General features: G+C 42.8%; 1 protein-coding gene across 1 annotated transcript; it reads left to right on the top strand.

The window, feature by feature from the left end:
• Mc5r (melanocortin 5 receptor) lies at positions 1-4753 on the top strand. Its single transcript, XM_032885979.1, has 3 exons — positions 1-227; positions 1159-3145; positions 3178-4753. The coding sequence occupies exon 2, from the start codon at positions 1199-1201 to the stop codon at positions 2174-2176; it is 978 nt and encodes a 325-aa protein (XP_032741870.1). The 5' UTR covers positions 1-227; positions 1159-1198; the 3' UTR covers positions 2177-3145; positions 3178-4753.
• The last annotated feature ends 16030 nt before the right edge of the window (positions 4754-20783 follow it).

The following is a 20783-nucleotide window of genomic DNA, read 5'->3' as shown; positions in this document are numbered from 1 at the left end:
GAGGTCGGGAGGAGACTGCGCCCTGGCGATGGCCCTACTCTCTCGCCGAGGTCTGCGCAGGTGGACATCAGGTGCCCAGGCAGAGCAAAGCGTCCAGTGAGAGGACGCCTGGCCCGGATGCCGGATGCAAGATCAGAGCTGGGTAAACGACACAACTCGATCTCCCAGAAACCGCCTGGAACCCGTGAGGAATCATGCTTACCTTTGCGTGGAGCAGAGCAGAATGGGTGAGACAGCTTGTGCTGAGAGCTTTTTAAAGCAGCTGGGTGGTGTGATTAATTCAACAGTAGAATGGGTCTCTCTACACCTCTGAGGTATTGCTAATTAATGATTACGATCCGATAGTTCTACCTCATCGCTAATTCGATGGCTCTCTGAATGTGTCTTGTTCTGACATTTCATAACTATTTCCTCATACCGTGCTCGTGTGGAACTTATAAAAATAGCATTCAGACTCAGTGAAATTCAGACCATTCAGAATTCAAGGGAAATATTTATTGAGGGGAAAGTACTGTTGTTTTTCTCTACTTAACATACTGCAAAGCAAGCTTATCTATAGGAGACAGTAACTTTGTGTTTATGCTCAAGGTAAGCGACCCCTTTGTTGCAGTCTTTTATGACCCCAGAAAGTATGAATTGAAGATTTGAGGAGAGTCCTGGTTAATGATAAGAACACAGATAAATCTGCCTTCCTTAATGGAATGTTTATATGTTCTTCAGAAATCTTGACTCATTTGAGCAAAATATGAGCACTAGTCCAATAATGGGAAAATCTGGTGACTGCCTGGGACTTTTTATGGAGTTTGGATAGGGTTCGGGGGGAATGCTCTGAGAGTGAACTTAGGAGCCAAAAATCAGACACGGAAAGAGAAGTTGAACTTTGCATAAAAATGGAAGCTTTGCAGAAAACTGTAAGTCAAGCGTGACAGAATGTGAGTATGTGGAGAAGCCTGGGAAAAGGTTAGGCTTGTGTTAGAGGGACAGAGTTCCAGGCACCAGGAGCACAAGTCAGAACGAGGTAAAGCAGGGTCAGGACCTCAGTCTACTGTGCGGGTCCACCCATTTCTGTAGGTGCACTGGTTTTGGTCCGGTAGCACATTCTGTGCTCTTACGTTCTTGAGATCATAATAACAGCAGCAAACAAACCTGTCTTTACAGTAAGTTTGAGGCCAAGAAGTGAAGGCATTCTCTTCCAGCGATGAACTCCTCGTCTCACCTGACTTTATTGGATCTTACCCTGAACGCCTCGGAGGACAACATCCTAGGACAAAATGTCAAGAACAAGTCTTCCGCCTGCGAAGACCTGGGCATTGCCGTGGAGGTGTTCCTGACTCTGGGTCTGGTCAGCCTCTTGGAGAACATCCTGGTCATCGGGGCCATAGTGAAGAACAAGAACCTGCACTCACCTATGTACTTCTTTGTGGGCAGCCTAGCGGTGGCCGACATGCTGGTGAGCATGTCCAACGCCTGGGAGACCATCACCATATACTTGATAAATAACAAACACGTGGTGATAGCGGACACCTTTGTGCGCCACATCGACAACGTGTTCGACTCCATGATCTGCATTTCTGTGGTGGCCTCCATGTGCAGCCTGTTGGCCATTGCGGTGGACAGGTACATCACCATCTTCTACGCCCTACGCTACCACCACATCATGACGGCCAGGCGCTCGGGGGTGATTATCGCCTGCATCTGGACCTTTTGCATAAGCTGCGGTATCGTCTTCATCATTTACTACGAATCGAAGTACGTGATCATCTGCCTCATCTCCATGTTCTTCACCATGCTGTTCTTCATGGTGTCTCTCTATATACACATGTTCCTCCTGGCCCGGAACCATGTCAAGCGGATAGCGGCTTCCCCCAGATACAACTCTGTGAGGCAAAGGACCAGCATGAAGGGTGCTATCACCCTCACCATGCTGCTGGGGATTTTCATTGTCTGCTGGTCCCCCTTCTTCCTTCACCTTATCCTAATGATCTCGTGCCCTCAGAACGTCTATTGCGCTTGCTTCATGTCTTACTTTAACATGTACCTTATACTGATCATGTGCAACTCCGTGATCGATCCCCTCATCTACGCCCTCCGCAGCCAAGAGATGCGGAGGACCTTTAAGGAGATCATCTGTTGTCACGGGTTCAGGCGAACTTGTACGCTCCTTGGCAGGTATTAAAACACCTTTCCCTCTCCGTGCCTCTCATCTCTCAGTCAATTAGGTTCAGCCAGGGCATGAGCAGGGCCGCTAAGGAGCTCAGAGGGACTCCTCCATATCTCCTTGGCAGCTAGGTTTGGTTATGGCGTGTTGGAAGTGCGCATGTGTGAGTCGTCTCCGTGGTGAGACTGGCCTGAGACAGTTGTCTTTTTACTCCTTGCTCACTCTCTGTTCCCCAGTTCCATTTTTAGAAGGTTTCACCATTTTCTGCCTGACCTGGTAAGTGGCCTCAGGAGATGCATAACCTCCTGGGTGAGTTGTCATTGAAAGAAACGCAGTGGCGGCCTATGTTACCATTAGTGGCCTTTGTGTTTGTCTAGCTTCCCTCATGCTGCAGTCCATTTTTGCAGAATTGCACCTTTTGCCTTCTTTCGGGAATGGGGAGACATCCGGCTGCTTTTCATTTGAAACTTTTATCTGCTGCGGGCGTCTCTACAGTTTGCCTATCCTAGACTTCTGGTTTACGACCCTCATTTAGAATTGTCTGGGAACCTACGTTAACTACCTATACTTCTGTAGTTTTGGACTTAGACGAAAATGTCTATGCTACGAACCTTGCTTCGTTTTCTGGGAAAACCTCGAGGACTCTCACTGTCTTATTTTTGACTCAATTCAGCGTTTCCAAGAAATTTAGGGGGGGTGGGGTCATACCGGGGTTTCTGGGTACAAACCCACCCTCACTCCATTTAGCACATGCCCAGAGTCCAACTAGGTTGGCGTTCTCCCACGTAGTCATCCAGCATCTCCTGGTGTCTGAAACGCCCTCACTAGATGCTTTGCAGCATCTTAACCTGCCTATAGCCGTCATCAAAGGCCCCTGTTCCACAAGAGAGAGACGCCATTTTCTCCAGTCTGACGTGGAGGAAAGATATGTAAGCACTAACCATGAAGACACTGGCTGTGTGTCCTTAATTCCACTCTGGGCCCCACATCTGTGCTGACCTCTCAGATCCAAGCTCCACATCTGTGCTGACCTCTCAGATCCAAGCTCCACATCTGTGCTGACCTCTCAGAATGGCCAAAAGAGCTATCTGAAAAAAAAAAAAAAAAAGGTAGAACTTCTTGTAAAAATTAACACGTAGGATTTTTTTTTTAATTATTTAAAAGAGCTGAACCATTTGGGTGGGATTGGACAAGGTAACGTGAAGTTACCGTACAGAGGTCAGTGGTCAGAGCAGTGTTTTGGAGGCCAAGAGGCTTGCTGTGCTCAACAGAGAGCCACGTGGCCCTCTGGATCCCAGGGAAGATCCCAGGGGTAGAATAAGACATCAATCTTGGTGGTTACAGTGCTCATCCGGACACCCAACCATCACTAGGCTGAGTCTCTGCTCTGGGTACTAAAATGACTTAACTGCAAATCTTGACCTTTATTATTAAGGCGATTAAGAACACGCTCGACTGCATTTTAATCTCTATGTAAACAAAATGGTCCTTGTGTTCCAATGCTGTTACGCTTGGGATCTTCATCTGAAGTGAAGGGCGTGAGTCCCTACAGCTCTCAGATTCCATTTCAAAGTAGTGTGCTGGAATTAGTATTTTCTCTTTCGTTGGACACTTGACATCTAGGCTTTTTCTAAATGAAAGAAAAATGTAAATCAGGCAGCGGACATAGAGGTGATCCCACGGTGAACTCTGGATGTAAGAGGGCCCTGTCTACAAAAGATTGTAAGAGAAAAGTGTCATAATTAACTTGTGAACATGATGGGTGACCTCTCTAGGAGCTCAGCATAGAAAAGAATAGTGCTGGAATTAACAGCACGGAGCATGAATGAGATGTCCAAACCTTTACAAAATGGAAAACAAGCAGATTGTTTGCAACTGATTTGCAAAGAGCCTCTAAGCCTTTCAAAATGTTGCCTGTTGGTAGCTGCTGGATATTCTCATGCAGGAGGTAAAAATTCTCATTGTAGCCATTAGGAAGCAGTGTCCATGTTGCCATGGAGGTCACGGGGCGGGATTGTCTGTATAGGCTTCCTCTCATCTGTACAGAGCAAGTGCTTACTTGCAGGGTTGGTAATTTCCAAGTCAAATCTTCTGCCTAGCGTCCATGAGGATTAAGTAAGGTGACTGGAGTTCTGATCACAATGATAGAATAGACATCGACCTTGGTGGTTACACTGCTCATCCGGACACACAACTGTCACTAGTCTATCTCTGCTCCGGGTGCTAAAAGGACTTACTACAAATTTTGACCTTTATATTAAGGTATTTAAGAACACGCTCGACTGCATTTTAATCTCTACGTAAATAGAATGGCCCTTGTGTTCCAATGTTGTTATGCTTGGGGAAATATATGTGTGTAGCAACTTGTTACATTTATGCAAATAAGCTGACCTCAAAATGAAGTCCCCTTACCAACAATAAAAAAAGAATACACAGGCATGTCAAACATGTGGCATTGTATGTTAGCTTTATGTCTCCGTGGGAAATAAATTTGCTGTAAAATACGCGTTCAAAGAAATTGTTAGTAAAGTAGAATGATTCAATTTATACTAATAAACATATATAAAATTAATAAAATGGATGAATTGAACTATACATTTGAATTGGTCATTCAGATATGTGAGATTTGGAGTGTTTTTTTTTTAATCTTTCTGGAAACTTTCTGGTAGGTATTACAAAATTAGAATGGATGTGCATTGGTAAATTTTACTTGACAGCATTTTTTGCCTATAGTATAGACATTCAAAATTATATTAATCTTATGATTAAAATAAACTTTCTATTTGACTATACATTGTTGAAAAATATATCCAAGTACATAATTATTCTGGGGCTATCACTTATTATAAGCTCAGTACAGAGCTGGAAGTGCTGGCAATCAGAGAAGAGCAAAGCCAAGGCAAACATTCTACCTTTAGCCTCCCGAGGTGTGTGTTGTCATTCCCAGCTGGGCTTTTTTGTGTTTTTAACAAGCTCCCAAATACTATCAGTCCAAGGTTCCACTTTAAGAAACTCTAGTTCTCAAGTATCAGCAAGGTCACATGACAACAGTTTATTGCTTTTTTTTTTCTTTAATCATGCTACATGCTAAAAATAAATTAGCAGAGTCTATTACAGCTGGCTATTCAGGGACCAGATTGCTCAAGATCTAAAGCCTGGCTTACACAGGTGAGTTTCTTTTCTTGCTCAATTCCACTCCTAATGTCTAGGTGGGCTGGGGAAATCCTATGTGCCTGAGCATTCGCTGTTCATAAACAAGGCCTATGGCTTGCATTATCAAGATGCCAGGGGTGCGACCAGAATTGTCATTATATTTTTGAGAAGTGTAAGGCCAAGAATAATTATCGTGTGTGTGTGTGTGTGTGTGTGTGTGTGTGTGTGTGTGTGTGTGTGTAAAGGATACATTGCAGTATAGTTAATAAATTCACAGAGCATGCATGGCCTTACATACCTGGGAGGCAGGGTTTGATGCATTCCTGAACAGAAGCAGTTAGCACTGTTTCAGGGTGAGCTCAGAAAAGCTCCTAAGCAAATCAAAAGATGTCTGGTTGTTTCCCCCTTTCTCCTTAAGAGTTTCCCTCACATGTAGAAAAGAGGACATATTAGATCCAGTAAATGGATGAGAGATGACTATGTAAGCCCATGCCATGGATTGAGTTTAAGCAGAGGAAGGGGGAGCATAGGGTGGCAAAGTCATCTGATTCCAGCTAAAGCGACAGGATAAGGTTACTAAATTGTGCCAGAAATAAGAGCTAGACCTGTGGTCTGTTTTCTGTCGTCTTGAAACAGGCTAGAGTCATGTGAGAGGAGGGAGTCCCAATTGAGAAAATGCTTCTCCCACACTGGGCTGTTGACAAGCCATGGGGAGCAAGCCAGCAAACAGAACCCATCCATGGCCTCTGGGTCAGCTCCTGCCTCTAGGATCCTGCCCTGTGTGAGTTCCTGTCCTGATTTCTTTTGATGATGGACAGTGGTGTGGAAGTGTAAGCTAAATAAATCCTTTCCTCCCCAAGTTGTTTTGGGTCATGGTGTTTCCTCATAGCAATAGTAACCTTAATTAAGATGAATTGGTATCAAGATTCTGAGGTAGTTTTTTTTGTGACAGATTTGACCATGTTATTTTCGGGGAGGGGGGGATTGTAGACGGACTTTAGAACTCTGGGCTCTGAAAGTCATTGAGTGTTCAAAGTTTGGCGATCTGTTCTAAGGGAGCTTGGAAGATAAGCGTGTTGGGAGAAAGGCAGATGACGGAGGGAAGTCTGAGAGTCACTCAAAGACTCTATCAGGGATGTTGCATATCTTGAATTAAGAATCTGTGGTTCTGGTTATGCAGGGCTGACCTACTGGCTGTAATTAACAAGAGATCAGAACCATAAAAGGAAAAAAGTTTGCTTTTCCGGTACAATTGATGCTGTCAACTGGTCAGCGCTAAGAAATTAGCAGTGATTAACCAGCATCACTGAGAAAGAAATCTTCTGGGAAGTGTTTCCAGAGAGTCTGCATACAGTCGCTGTGTTCCAGAGGCAGCCGGGATTGTATCTCACACTGGAAAGTTTAATTTGGTAAAGAGCCACTGAGGTGGGACTGGTTTCAAAGGCGTGAAGGGGTCGTGAAGAGCAGCTGAGGCTCGATACTGAAAGAGGCTGGGAGAGGTTGTTTGTGAAGGTGCAGTCCCATCGCAGCAGAGACCCCAGCATTTTGGGGATGTAAGTACCATGGGACGTCTACCAAGAACGGCAGTGATGGGGGTGGAGTTGGCTTCAGCTTAGAAGCCAAGCCATGTGTGCAGCAGAGGACAGAATTGGACAAGTGACTCAAGCCCCTTGGAAGAGCCCAGAAGATCATGACTGAATCCCAGCTGCTGGAAATGGAATCGTTTACACGGTTGAAGTGTGGTTTTGCTTTCTTCAGATTGTGATTGTGCCCTCTCTTGAAGTAAGAAAATATGTAGCTTCTTTATGATTTTATAGGATCCCACATTAAGAGACTTTGGATTTTAATAGGGATTTTGATTTTTAAAGGAGATAGATTTACAAGAGACTTTTTGCAGAGACAGAAAATTTAAAGTTACTTGAATTGGCAAATAATATGAGACTCTTTGCAACATGTCTCGTATTTGTGATGCTTACTAATCTGAGGTTTGAGGATGAACTCCCCTTCCCCCGAGGCTATATCTTAAAAAGTGCTGTGTGTTAACTTGACAAGGGGTCAATTGTGCTGGCAAATTTTACGTCAGTTTGACGCAGGCTAGAGTCATCTGAGAGGAGAGAACCCCGATTGAGAAAATGTCTCCACAAGACTGGGCCGTGGCGAGCCATGCAGAGCAAGCCAGTAAGCAGCATCCATCTATGCCTCCAGGCTTCTGCCTTGACTGAGCTCTTAGCTTCACTTTCTTGGATGATGAACAGTGATGTGGAATTTGTAAGCCAAATAAACCCTTTCCTCCCCAGATTGCTTTGGTCATGGACGAGTTTCATCACGGTGATCGTGATGTAAATTATCTTACCTTCTGTGACTAGAAACTAGGGGACACTTGGAAGCTTCTCTCTCTGTGTCTAACTACATAATATAAATTGGGAAAGCCCTTATAAATTAGTTTGGATGAAACTTTTATTTCCACAGAGAGGATCAGGAGAAGGTGGAAAAACTCAAGGCTGGTGAGAGCCAGAGCCGGGGATGCGTTACCTGGCAGGGATGGAGAGAACTGGAAGTCAGGCGTGTTAAAGGAGCGATGTCTCTGTAAGAGACTCACTTAATCAGATCTCGTAAGAGGAAGGCAAGCCCAGGGTGGCCAGGCCTGAGAGTGTAGCCCTGCATCGGGTTCACTTTCCTTTATGCATCCAAGGTCATGTAGTTTTGATCTTTCACACTGGAACTTGCTGTGTGTTTTCCCCATTCTCTCTGTCCTTCCTTCCTTCCTTCTTCCTCCCTCCTTCCCTTCCTTCCTTCCTTCCTTCCTTCCTTCCTTCCTTCCTTCTTTCTTCACTCATTCACTCTCTTCCCTTCCTCCTCCTCTTCTCTGCCTCCCTATCCTCCCTCTCCCCCTTCCCCTCCCTCCCTACTTCCGTTACCACTGTTACTGAAGAACAAATAAACTTTGTTAAGCCTTTCAACCTTGGGTCTAAAGAAAAGACACGACCAGACGTTTATTTTTCCTATTTGCCTTCTTACACGATGATTAGACTTTGTGCACAGTGGCAGAGGGAAGGCCATCTTGGCCTGTAAGTGCCACCCCCCTCCCCCAACTTGACACTGGAGCATGTCTTGAATCCGTTAGCACCATGTAACTAGAAACACATGATCATTGAGAAATAGAGCTAAGGATCTTTGCCGCACAACTTCGATGCCTTTGTAACGCCCTGTGCTTTTCCTTAGCACTGACTTGTCTGTTAGTTTTCTTTTTCCTTTGCCACACCCCTGAGTGCAGCTCTCCCACTCCACAGTCTTCTCTGTTTCTGAGCATCTTACCTCACTTGCAGCTATTGTCTGAAAATGTCTTTTCTCCGCCTCTGTAATATTCCCTGACCTGATTTGTAACTCCTCTTCTCCGTGCAATCATTCACAACCTTATCTGTTTCTTTTCCATGACCCACATTTATGCTTGTCCTCTAGCAGCCTTACTTTTTTTTATATCTAGTTTTCCTCTTGGTGATCTCATCAATTTCGATGATTTTGACTCAGCAAATAAACATATCCTCTGATTAACATATATTAACTGTATCCCATTTGCATATAATATACACTCAGATTAGCTCAACTTTCACCCACTCTCTCTGCAGCTTGGCCTCTCTGGTCACCACTATATCATTCAGGTTGGTTTATTGTTTTAATCTTTCACATTTGAGAGAACATACAGCACTTGCTTTTGTTTTTCTGTGTGTGGTTCACCTCACTCAGCATAGTGTTCTTATGGTCCATCCATTTTGGAATAAAGGACGGAACTTCATTCTTCCTCATGGCTGAGTAATACCTCATTGTGTTATGAGGTAACACACACACACACACACACACACACACACACACACACACACATACACACACACGCTGTCCTAGTTTAGTGTCCTGTTGTTGTGATAATATATTCTGACCAAAGCTACTTAGGGGAGAAAGGGTTTAATGGGCTTACAACCCGAGCTAACAGTGCACCGTTGTGGAAATCAAGATGGCAGGAACTTGAAGCAAGTCACATGCATAGTCGAGAGCAGAGAAAAATGGATGAATGCATGCTAGTGTTCAACTCCATTTCTCTGTTTCATTCAGTACAGGCCCAGTCTGTGAACTGGTACTGCCCACATTCAGGGTGTGTCCTCCTCACCTCAATGAACCCAATTAAAAACTCCCTCACGCAAGACATGCCTATAGGCCAAAATGGTCTTGCAAGTTCCACATTGACCTAGGTGACTCGAGAGTGGGTTGATGTTTGCCTGCAAGCATCTCCAGAATGGCGGTTCATCTTCCAGCCATCCTCCACAGCAATGATGTTGGACTCCTCTAAACGACTTGAGGTTTTCATTTGACAGATCTTTGGGGATCATCACGTTCATGCTCCTGTGAGTCAGATGTCTTTCTGTCGGTGAATCCCTTCGATAGCCTGTGGTCTATTCTGCTGTTTCAGAGAGTAGTTTTAAGTGTTCTCTGTGAGAACACTGGGACCTGGGTGGGAGTGACTTACCAGGTAGGGCTTTCAGAAGTCACATAAATGACTCATCTCTGCTTTGTGTGTTAGAGGAAACACAGCCGCATGCAGCAATTAGACACTAACAATGAGGCCAGTGTGGCCGAGGACCTGGATTTTATATTCACACTTGAATAACTGCATGTGGTTAACGACTATCACATTGGATAGAGTTAGGATTTGGTCCATTGGATACGCAGAAACTCTACAGTCTGAGATAGACCCAAGAGGAAAGTCTACCTCTCTATTGTAGAGAGGAAGTCTGGAGGTGAGCATTTCCTGGCTGGTGTGGACAGAGCAGGGTGCCGCAAGGGAGTGCTGCTTTTGTCATCTTAAAGCTCATTCATGGCTCCAGCTCTGTACCGGGATGGAATCACAGGCTAGAAAGGAAGGTGGGAGAGTCAGGAGTGCCAGCTTTGTCATTTGTCACAGAAAGCATTTTGTGATGGAAATTATCTTCTCTTCTTTGGTTACTTTTATATTCTTCTTTTTCCATTTCTGTGTGGGTTTGCCTTCACTGATAGTCTCCTCTCTCCCCCTCCCCCTTCCCCTCCCCTCTCCCCCTCCCCTCCCTCCTCCTCTCTTTCCTCGTTTTCCGAAAGACTACTCTCTCTTTTGTTAACTGAGGCTAGGTCTCTCTCTGTAACCCGGACTAGTTTCAGCGTCAGCCACTCAAGTGCAGTTGCTTTGGCATTGAATTTTAAACTGAATTAAATTGAAATTTAATTCTGCTGCATTTATATGGCTTTTTGCTGTTCATTGTTTCCATTTCGCAGCGTGCTAGTGTTGAATGCATGGATCCATACACTGTCTAACCCCCCCACACACACACAGTTAAAACAAATTCAGACCTTCTACTCTAAATGCTTGCTTTTTCAAAAGCAACGGTTTTATTTATAATGCTCCCTCTTTTTTAAAAATACTTCTCCCATATATTACATCCAGACTGCAGTTTCCCCTCCTTCCCCTCCTCCCAGCCTCCCCTGCCATGTGTGTGTCCCCTCTTCCTCAGAACCACCTCCCCTCCTCCTTCCCTTAGAGAAAAGCAGCCCTCCCAGGAACATAGACCAAACACAAGCTACAATAAGAACTGGCACGTACCGTCATATCAAGGCTGGACAAGGCAACCTAGTAGGGAAAAGGGGTCCCACAAGTCAGGGACAGTCCCTGCTTCGACTGTTAGGATCTCCACAAGATCAACAAGCTACTTGGCTATAACATATATGCAGAGGTCTAAGGTCAGACTCCTACAGGGTCCCTGATCTCTGCAAGTCCCCATGAGTCCCAGCCAGCTGACTCCGCACTCTTTCTTTTGTGCATGACTCGATTCCATCAGGGGATGGGTGAGTCTCAATTTTACATTAATGCTTGTGAATGAAAATCTGGTGTGCTTGACTGAGTATTGCCCGGGCTTCCTTGCAGCCGTTTGGAGTGAAGCATGAAGGTTGGGTAAGCATGAGTGGGTGGGTACATCAACTCTCAGACTTTGCTCAAAGAGTGCTTAGACTGAGAACAGGCTAATAGACTGAGTGTACTCTTCTGGGCCAGCACAAAGGCATTGCTGTGGTACTCTCAGAGTTTAGCTGTCACTCATGCTGGTACCCAGAGGCACGATTCTGTACTACGATGTCTTTTTCTTGAGACATAGTAGAGAAGGATATGCCACATTTTGTATGATAGGCACCTGTTTTCTTCCTTCTACCCTGACTTCTAACACTTGTCACCAGCGATTGCTTGTGTGCCTTGGAGTGTGGCTGTCTCAGACTAGCCCCTTTGTTGGTCCACCCTGTGACCTTCCAACTTCAGAAAGTCATTCTAAGTTCTGGTTCCTTGATATCTCTTGCCTCTTCCCTCTTCCAACCCACTCATTTTATAGTTCTATAGAGGTGCACCTAGGTGCTTGAATTTGTGTGCTCAACTCCTTGTACGGAAATCAGTTGTTTGGAGTATAGGTTTTGGGGGTGGCTGCCATCCGGCTGGGTATGTTCTACTCTTCGAGCAAAAAATAAGGCAGGAGGCTGCCTAGGTACGGATTCCCTTCTCACCTGGATTCTACTTCCAAACTGGTCGTCACGCCTACGCTTGGAATCTGTGCTGGCGCCAAGTAGGTGGTGGAGTTTTGTCTTGCTCTGTCACCTTGCTCAGTCTTTTCTTTTGTTCTGAATCCTAAGCAGAGAGCAGCTAATTCAAGAGAAACTCTTCTTCTAATGGAGCCAAGGGAGGGAGACGAGCCCACGGTTTGTAGTGTCCGGGGTCCCTGGCCAGAGGCATCCTTTCAACGCTATGGTAAAACAATGCTTAAAAAGTTAATTGTCAAACTCTTTCACGCCAGTAGGTGGCAGCGAACAGTTTTTTCTTTTTTTGTTCTGTCTTCCACCCAGCCCTCCCACCTGTTGGTAAACTCAAGTAGCCCCAGGTGAGAATTCTTCTTTATCTCTCATTGCTTGAAAGGTTCTCAGAATGTTATAGGTGTACTCTTGCAATAGCCGGTGCACTTTAGAGGGACTAACTCAATTCTCCACCCACCTTAAAAACTAGATAAATATTACTCAGTTTCACCTGGAGGTTAAGCAACCTTGTTTGCTATCTTACTCTCGGCATGTACTTGTCTCTGAATTAAAGCATATGCATCTTGAAAAGCCATTACATCTTGTTCTGTTTTAAGTCCTTGGCTGTCTTTGCTGACGTGGGCTTCCGGTTGTTCACTACATGAGGCCAGTTGGGTTCTATGCTGCCTGCCTTATCAGAATTCTGGCCTTTCTTGTGCACGCGTATGGGTGTGTGTGGGTGTAGCAGGGAAGAAATGGGTATGGGAAATTCCAGGTAAGATTTACTGGTTAAAAATAAGTGGTGGTGGTGACTGTATAAAGCCTGATAGAGACCATGGTTGTCTAGAATCTATTCTGGTCCACACAGCCTGGAAGAGGAGATCCCAGTGATTGTTCAGTCAGTACTGAGTGACATGCCCACAGGCAATGTTTTTATTACCAGCCACTGTGATTGCCTCAGCCCCTTTTGCTAGGGACGCATTAGTACAGCCTCACTAGCATTGCCCCAGTATTTATGAATGGCAGGGGAGGCGATGGATTAGAGTGGAAGAGAATGGTAATGACATCAGGAGGGCTCTGAGGGCAACTGTACCATACTAGTGGTTCTGGAGGGTAACCATGAGCAATGGCAAAAGCCTACAATGTTTGGGAGAGGGAGGTCTATTGGACCAAACTGGCCACCAACTCTGAAGTAGGTAACCGATTCCTAGTACTGGAGTTTTTGTTTTGTTTTTAGATTTGCTTTTATTTATATAAGAATACTGTAGCTGTCTTCAGACACAGCAGAAGAGGACATTGGCTCCATTACAGATGATTGTGAGTCACCATGTGGTTGCTGGGAATTGAACTCAGGACCCTCTCTCCAGCTCCGGTTCTGGAGTTTGTATTTGCTAGCCTGTGGTGCCTCGTCAGGTATTGTTTCCCTGCTGCAAGGTAACTCATGGAAACATTATTATTTAAACTTTCAGGTAGTTTATAGAGCTCCTGCACTAGTATGTTTCTGTACAACTTTTTCAAAAGGCATTTAGTGTTAGCTCTCCCTCCTCATGATCCCTCTGCTACCTCCCCTCTCCCACCCCGTTTAATCATGTACTCCGTCTCTTTCCCTTATTTCCATCTCCCCCTGTTTGGGGGGTTGTTGAGACAATGTTTCTCTGTATAGCTCTGGCTGTCCTGGAACTTGCTCTGTATATCAGGCTGGCCTTGAACTCACAGAGATCCACCTCCCTCTGTCTCCTGAATGCTGAGATTAAAGGCATAGACCACTACCTCCCAGCTCTTTTTCTTTTCCCCTTCTTTATATCACTGTATTCTATGTCTTCTCCCGTGGAAGAGTCTATTCACTCCCAATGGTCCTTGCTTGGTTTCTAACAAATGAGTATTCCGAATGAAACATACATCACTCAAGAGTCAAATTGATGTTTGTCTTTCTGGGTCTGCATTACCGCACTCAGGTCGATTGTTTATAATTCTATCCACTTATTGTCAAAGGTCATAACTTCATTATTTTTTAAGAGCTGAGTTAAGTTCCATTATGCAAATGTAGCACACTTTCATTATTCATTCATCTAGGCTGTTTCCATTTTCTGGACGTTGTGAACAGAGCAGCACTGGACACAGAAGAGCAAGTGTCTCTGTCTGTAGTAGGATATAGAGTCCTTTGGCTGTATGGCTAAGAGTGGTAGATTTATTTTTACGTTTTTGAGGAAACATCATACTCATTTCCACTGTACCAGCAGCTCACACCCCCTCCAGCAGCGCTCGAGTATCCCCTCTTCTCTGTATCCATGCCAGCATTTGCTGTGACGTCTTTTTGATCATGACAATCTGACTGGGCATAGATGGAACCTCAAAACAGCTTTAATTTGCATTGGCTTGATGGAAGGACGTTGGACATCTTAAGAATGGGTCCCAGTCATTTGCTTTTCTTCTTTTGAGAAGTGTCCATTTAGTTCCATGCCCCGTTTTAAAATTGTTTGTTTTTCTGGATGTTTAGTGTCTTGGGTTCTTTGTCTGCTCTAGACAGTAATTCCTTGTTGGGTTTATAGGTAGTAGAGTTTTATTTCCCATTCTGTAGGCATCCTCTTCACTTGAACGACGATGTCCTTTGCTGTACAGAAGCTTAGTTTCATATGCTCTCATCTGTCAATTGTTAATGATGGCTGGGTCCTGTTCTGTCTTTTCCAGTGTTTGCATGTTCAAAACCTTTCTCCTCTCTCAGATTTAGAATATCTGTTTAGAATTTAGGTCCTTTGTCTGTTTGGAATTGAGTTTTGTGAAAGGAGAGAGATAAAGATCCATTTGCATTTTTCTACATCCCGTTTGATCAACACCATTTATGGACAAAGCTGTCTTTTCTGCAGGGCATATTTTTGGCGTCTTGGTCAAAAATCATGTTGCTGTGGGGGCATGGACTGTGCTCTCAATTCTATTCCATTGTTAAATGTGTCTGCCTGTATGCCAGCGATATACTGTTTTTATTACTATGGTTTCTTATAGTAAACTGTGAAATCAGGGGCGGTGATACACGGAACAGTGTTTTTATTGTTCAGAACTGTTTGGGCTCTTCTGAGCAAACAACTTTAGGCTTTTCTTTTCCTTCCAGTTTCTGGGAAGAAGTGTTTTGGAGTCTTAATGGGGATGTCATTGAAGATGTAAATTGGTTATTTGTAGGATGGCCATTTTCAGAATATCAATCCTACCAATCCATGAGCATGGGAAATCTTTCCATCTTCTGCTATCTTCTTCAGTTTTTTTTCCCTTTAATGTATCAAAGTTTGTATTATGCAAGTCTGTTACATCCTTAGGTAGATTTATTTAAAGTTCCCCCCCCCCTTTGAGGCTATTGTGAAGGGGATTGTTTCCCTCATTTCTTTAGGAAGGCTACTGATTTTTGTGTGTGAATTTTGTATCCTGCTGCTTTGCTGAAAGCATTAGTCAGCAGTAGGGCTTTCTGGGGGAGGGGGGGAAGAAGGGAGTGGGGAGTCTTCTGTGTATAGAACCATCTCTTCGACAAATACTTTAATCCTTTGCATCTTGTATTCCCCATACTCCATGGCTTATATCTTACTGCTCTAGCTGACTTTTAACACCACCCTGAACAAGAAGTGGGAGAGTGGACAACCTTGTAACATTGTTTCCCTGTTCAGCTTAGATTTTTTTTTTTTTATACCAATTTGGGTCTCTCTTTCTTTGGTTAATTTATCTAAAGGTCTGTCAATCTTACTAATCTTTTCAATGAACCAACTCTTCATTCCATTGAATCATTGTATTTTTTGTTATTAGTTCATTAGTGCCAGCCCTTATTTTGATTATTTCTTCCTGTCTACTTTTTAGTGCTGTTTATTCTTGATCCCCCCCAAGGCCTACTGTTATATAATTAAGTTATCAATATGAGACCCCTCAAGCCTTTTCTTTTTTAATTTAGACATTTAGTGGTATACTCTTTACTTTTAGGACTGCCTTCATTGTAACCCATAGATTTCTGAATGTTGTGTTTTCATTTGCATTTAATTCACAAAATCCTAATTTCTTTTTAAAGTTTCCTCTTGACTCAATGTTCACACATTAGTTACTGTTTAGTTTCCATGAGTTTGTGTACTTTCTGTCTTTTTCATTTTGAGCTCCAGGTTTTTTCTTTTGTGGCTAGATAGAATGCAGAATGTTGTTTCAATTTTGCTTAATATGTCGAAACTCACTGTGTGGTCTAATACATGACCAATTCTGGAGCAAGTTCCATGGGCGCTTGAGAAGAAAGTGTATTTGTTCAGGTTTGGATGTTTTTGTAGATGTCTCTTTTTGATTTTTTTGTGTCATTTAATTCCAAAATTTCTCTGTTTAGTTTGCCTGGATGGCCTGTCAGTCAGTGAAAGTTGGCTACTGAAATCATTGTTACTGTCTTGGGTTTAACCTTTGGTTTCTGATCCAGCAGTGTTTCTTTTTACGAAATTCGGTGCTTTTATTTTTAGTGCATAAATGTTTAGAATGGTAATAAATTCTCTTGTTGAATTTTACCCTTAATGAGTACGAAATGTCCTTTCATGTTTTCTGCCTAGTTTTGTTGAAATTTGTTTTGTTAGATATTAGAATAGCTATGTCAGCTTGTTCCCCAGTTCTATTCAAATAATATACCCCTGTTCATCTTCGTGTCACCATCAATTGATGGTGAGATCTGTTTCTTGGAGGCAGCAAATGATGCGTCTTGTTTTCTTGTACAATCTGGTAGCCTATGTCTTTTGCTGGAGACTGGAAACCATTAATAGTGAGAGTTATTACTGAAGGATGTTTAATAATTCTTATTATTTTGTTGTGGTGGTATTTACTTTTTAGCCCTCTTTTCATTAACCACCCTTGAACTATTTATTCTTTGTACCCTCCTGGGTGTGTTTAATTTCCTCTTAAGACTGAAGTATTCCTTCTAGTATCTTTAATAGATCTGGCTTCATGGTCAGAAATTCCCTAAATCTGTTTTTGTCACAGAATGTTTTTCTCTCCCCTTCAATCATGATTCATTGTCTTGCTTGGATAATGGTCTGGGATGGCATCTATGGTCTTTCATGAATTGTGAAACATCAGTCCAGGCCTTTCTGTCATTAAAAATTTCCATTGAAACGTCATGTGTTATTGTTAAGATAATTATGTGAATATGGAGTTTCTATTTTTTTTTTTTCAAGACAGGGTTTCTCTGTGTATCCCTGGCTGTTCTGGAACTTCACTCTGTGGATCAGACTAGCCTTGAACTCAAGCAGTCTGCCTGCCTCTACCTTCCAGGTGCTGGGATTAGAGGCACGCATCACCGCCACCTGGCTGAGTTTCTGTTCTTGTCCTGCCTGTTCTGTGTTCTTTATGCTCTGCTTGTCTTGGCAGGCACCTCTCTCCTTAAATATGGAAGTTTCTTCTCTAATTTTGTTGAAAATATTTTATATGCCTTTGACCTGGATTTCTTCTCCTTTTATGTTTAGGTTTGGTCTTGCTATAGTGGTCTGTGGTCCATTCCTGTTTTTTTGTTTGTTTGTTTGCTTTTAGACTGATAGTTTTCTTGGACTGGGTGGTACAATTTCTCCACTTTGTCTCCAAGACCTGATGCTTCGTCTTCCATTTGACTCTCTGTTGATGAGGCTTTCCTGAGCTTCCTGTTGGCCCTCCTGAGATTTTCATTTCAAGCTCTATTTCTGCTCTTCTCTGAGACATTCTCCACTTAAATTCTAGTCTCAGATCTCAAATCGTTTCATTGTTGCCTTCAGCTGTTTGTTTGTGTTCCCGTGGTCTTCGTTTCTGGAACTCGAGCTCGTTTTCTTTTGAGTCCCATGAACATATTTATAACTGCTATGTGGACATCCTTGTCTTGCGCGTTAGCCAAGTTGCTTTTCTTAGGCAATATTAGATGATAGAGGCACTGATTTCTGGAGGAGACACACCGCCTTGGTTACTCACCTTACTTAGGGTTTGTGATGTGACACAGGGTTCTGCAGTTGGGTTATTGGTGATGTGTGTGTTTAGTGTGGATACTTGGTCTTGTCTTTGTTGAACGTGGGCTTGTATTGTCAGGTTATGTTCTAGCTGAACGGTGTTTGGTATTCAGTCTTTGGGCCACTCTGTGTTGTCCAGGAGACCCAATAAGTACTGACACTTGGTTCTGTTAACCAGAAAATGTTGGCTAGGCTGTGTAATACACCTTTAATCCCAGAACTTGACAGGTAGGGACAAGTGGGTCTTTGTGAAAAAGAGAGAGAGAGAGAAAAAAAAAAGCTTTCAGAGGAAGCCTATTAGAGAAACATGACTCCAGGGTTTGGGGGGTCCTAGGTGAATGGACTGGAGACACTTATTCAGTTTTAGGGTACTGTGCATTGATATGTAAATGGAATGTTAGAAGAGATCTTATCTTAGTTAGGGATAGGTGTAAATTCTGAGGCCAAGAACAGACCTTCTGTAGGGTTGGAAGGTACCCATTACTTGAGTTCTCCAGGTAATCCTTGGATGGCGGGAGCTTGGGTCAGAGTTGAAATAGATAGTGCTTAAAACTAACTGGAAAAGCACAATGAAACTAGAGAGCTTACGAACCATAAGTCGCTAATTAGCTTTTTTTGAGACAAGGTTTTGCTGTGTAGCTTATATTGGTCTGGAATTCATTATGTAGCCTATGCCTAGGCTTGTCACCAACCCACCACCTTCTTCTCTCTGCCTTCCCAGTGCTGGGATTACTGATATGTATCCAATAACACCAGCTGCCAGCTACTTTCTAATGAGAGAACTTACCAATCAGAAACCAGCTAATCTATCACCTCAGACCTGTTAGATGTAATAAGACAACGTTTCCTTATGTTGTTTCCAGGAACATCTTATGAGGGCTTCTCTTTTCTTACCTTCTTAGTGGAATGCTCAAGCACTTGCTGTCAGTCACCGCTACATGTATTGATATGCTGTCTGTGCAGAAAATTCTTGAAAATTTTCATGTGCCTGTTTACATGCACACAGTTCTGATGTCAGGAGTGAGGATTCCCCAGGAGATGTCTAGCAATCCAGGCAAATTGTGAACTGAAGTAAAGTGTCCATGGATCCAGGTATGGTGCCTACTGTTTTCCCATCTCCAACCCGAGATCATAGGTCGCTTCCTCTTTCCTGATTTGCATTTTGAGCTCTCTGGATTTAGCGTATTTATTTCTTTGTTGTGTTGTAGTGCCAGAGATGGAACGTAGGCCTAGGATGTGTTAGGCAAGCACCCATTGCCGACCTATATTTCTTAGTATTTCTTAAGTTTATTTGAGTATTTAAATCCAAATTGAGTCTGTAAGTCAGATTTGTTTTTGACATTGGATTTGATCCAGAGGAAACTTGACTGACTCTAATGAAAGGCCTCATAGACAAGATGTCGAAAAGACAGGAAATCATTGGCTCAACTAAACCAAAGAGTAAAGAACTCTAGGTAATTGTATTTGCAGAAAATATGATCCAGAGCCTTTGTTTTACTAAAGCAAGTCATGGAACTTGTCAATGGCAATTTAGACAGTGGCTACAGTGGAGAGGTTTATTTTTATCCTAGTCCATGAGAGAGGACTATCTTGAACCTATAGTATATGTTTGGGGGGCAGGGATGGAATCCAGAGTCTCAGAGTTGATAGAAACCATACTTTTGCTACCTATCCAAAAGACCCTGTACAGAAGACACATGGAAAGCGTATACAATCGATGAGGCAAAAGTGCAGTGACCAACTCCATTCCGGTTGCTCCTTCATTTCTTCTCTCTATCAGAGAATGAATACTTATCATGAAACTATTGATCTTTTAAAATCAGAGGCTTGAGAGATGGCCCAGTGATTAACAGTATATACTACACTTGTAGAGGACCTGGGTTCAGTTCCCAGCACCCACATGGTGGCTAACAACTGTCTGTAACTCCTGTTCTAGTGAATCTGATGCCCCTTTTCTGACTTCTGTGAGCATGTGTGCATGTGCTGTACAGATATACTTACAGGCAAACTACTTATACACAGGAATTAAAAACACTTAATTTTAATTAGTTATCTATCTTAGAAATGACCTTTAAAAAGACAAATGCCTCATGATGATTTATTAATCAGACTATCTTTATTCCCCTTTTTTCATTGGTCAAAATCTTAACTCAGTACAGTAGTCTAAGAGTTTTCTGACTCAAAGAGAAACACCTGGAAACTTGCTAAATAAATTTAGAATCTTTATTTGGAAAATAATCCCAGACTCCCTGATAATTATTAATTTATGATTAATTTAAGACCTTGTGAATATTCCAAAGGGATGGCTAAAACTGAATGGGAAACATGAAGACAATATCAAGGATCTTGTTTCTCAGATATTTGTCAGGAGTAGGCTAACAAAAGCTGGAAAATAGAACAGAAGTTTTAAACATTTATCCCTAAAGTGTTAATATAAACACCAGCTTGCTCATCTGTCATAAAGTATTAGAAACTAATGTGACTAACTAATGTCAACATAAAGGGAACAAGAGATAGTTCTGGTGTCAAGTATGACTAATGGTGGCCTGAAAACAAGGAGTCAGGTTGTTCCAAATGCCATGTGTAAGCATAGTAAACTGAATGAAGTTTCTATAGTAACAGAACAGAAAAAAGTCATGAATACAAGCACTTAAATATATTGGTAGAAATGTCATGTAGGGAAGTTAGAGAAAATTAGAGAAATATGGGCTATAAGTCTTTGTTTTTAATAAATGAATAGTATTCCACTGTATAAATGTATCCCATTTTCTTTATCTATTCTTAGGTTGAGGGACATCTGGATTGTTTTTAGTTTCTGGCTATTACAAATAAAGCCGCTATTGACATAGTTGAACAAGTGTCCTTGTGGTATAGTGTATTTTGGGTATACACCAAGAGTAGTATAGCTAGGTCCTGATTTTCTGAGAAGTGGC

Source organism: Rattus rattus, chromosome 15 (assembly GCF_011064425.1).
Source record: "Rattus rattus isolate New Zealand chromosome 15, Rrattus_CSIRO_v1, whole genome shotgun sequence".
NCBI lineage: Eukaryota > Metazoa > Chordata > Mammalia > Rodentia > Muridae > Rattus > Rattus rattus.
This window is presented reverse-complemented; position numbering and strand designations above follow the sequence as displayed.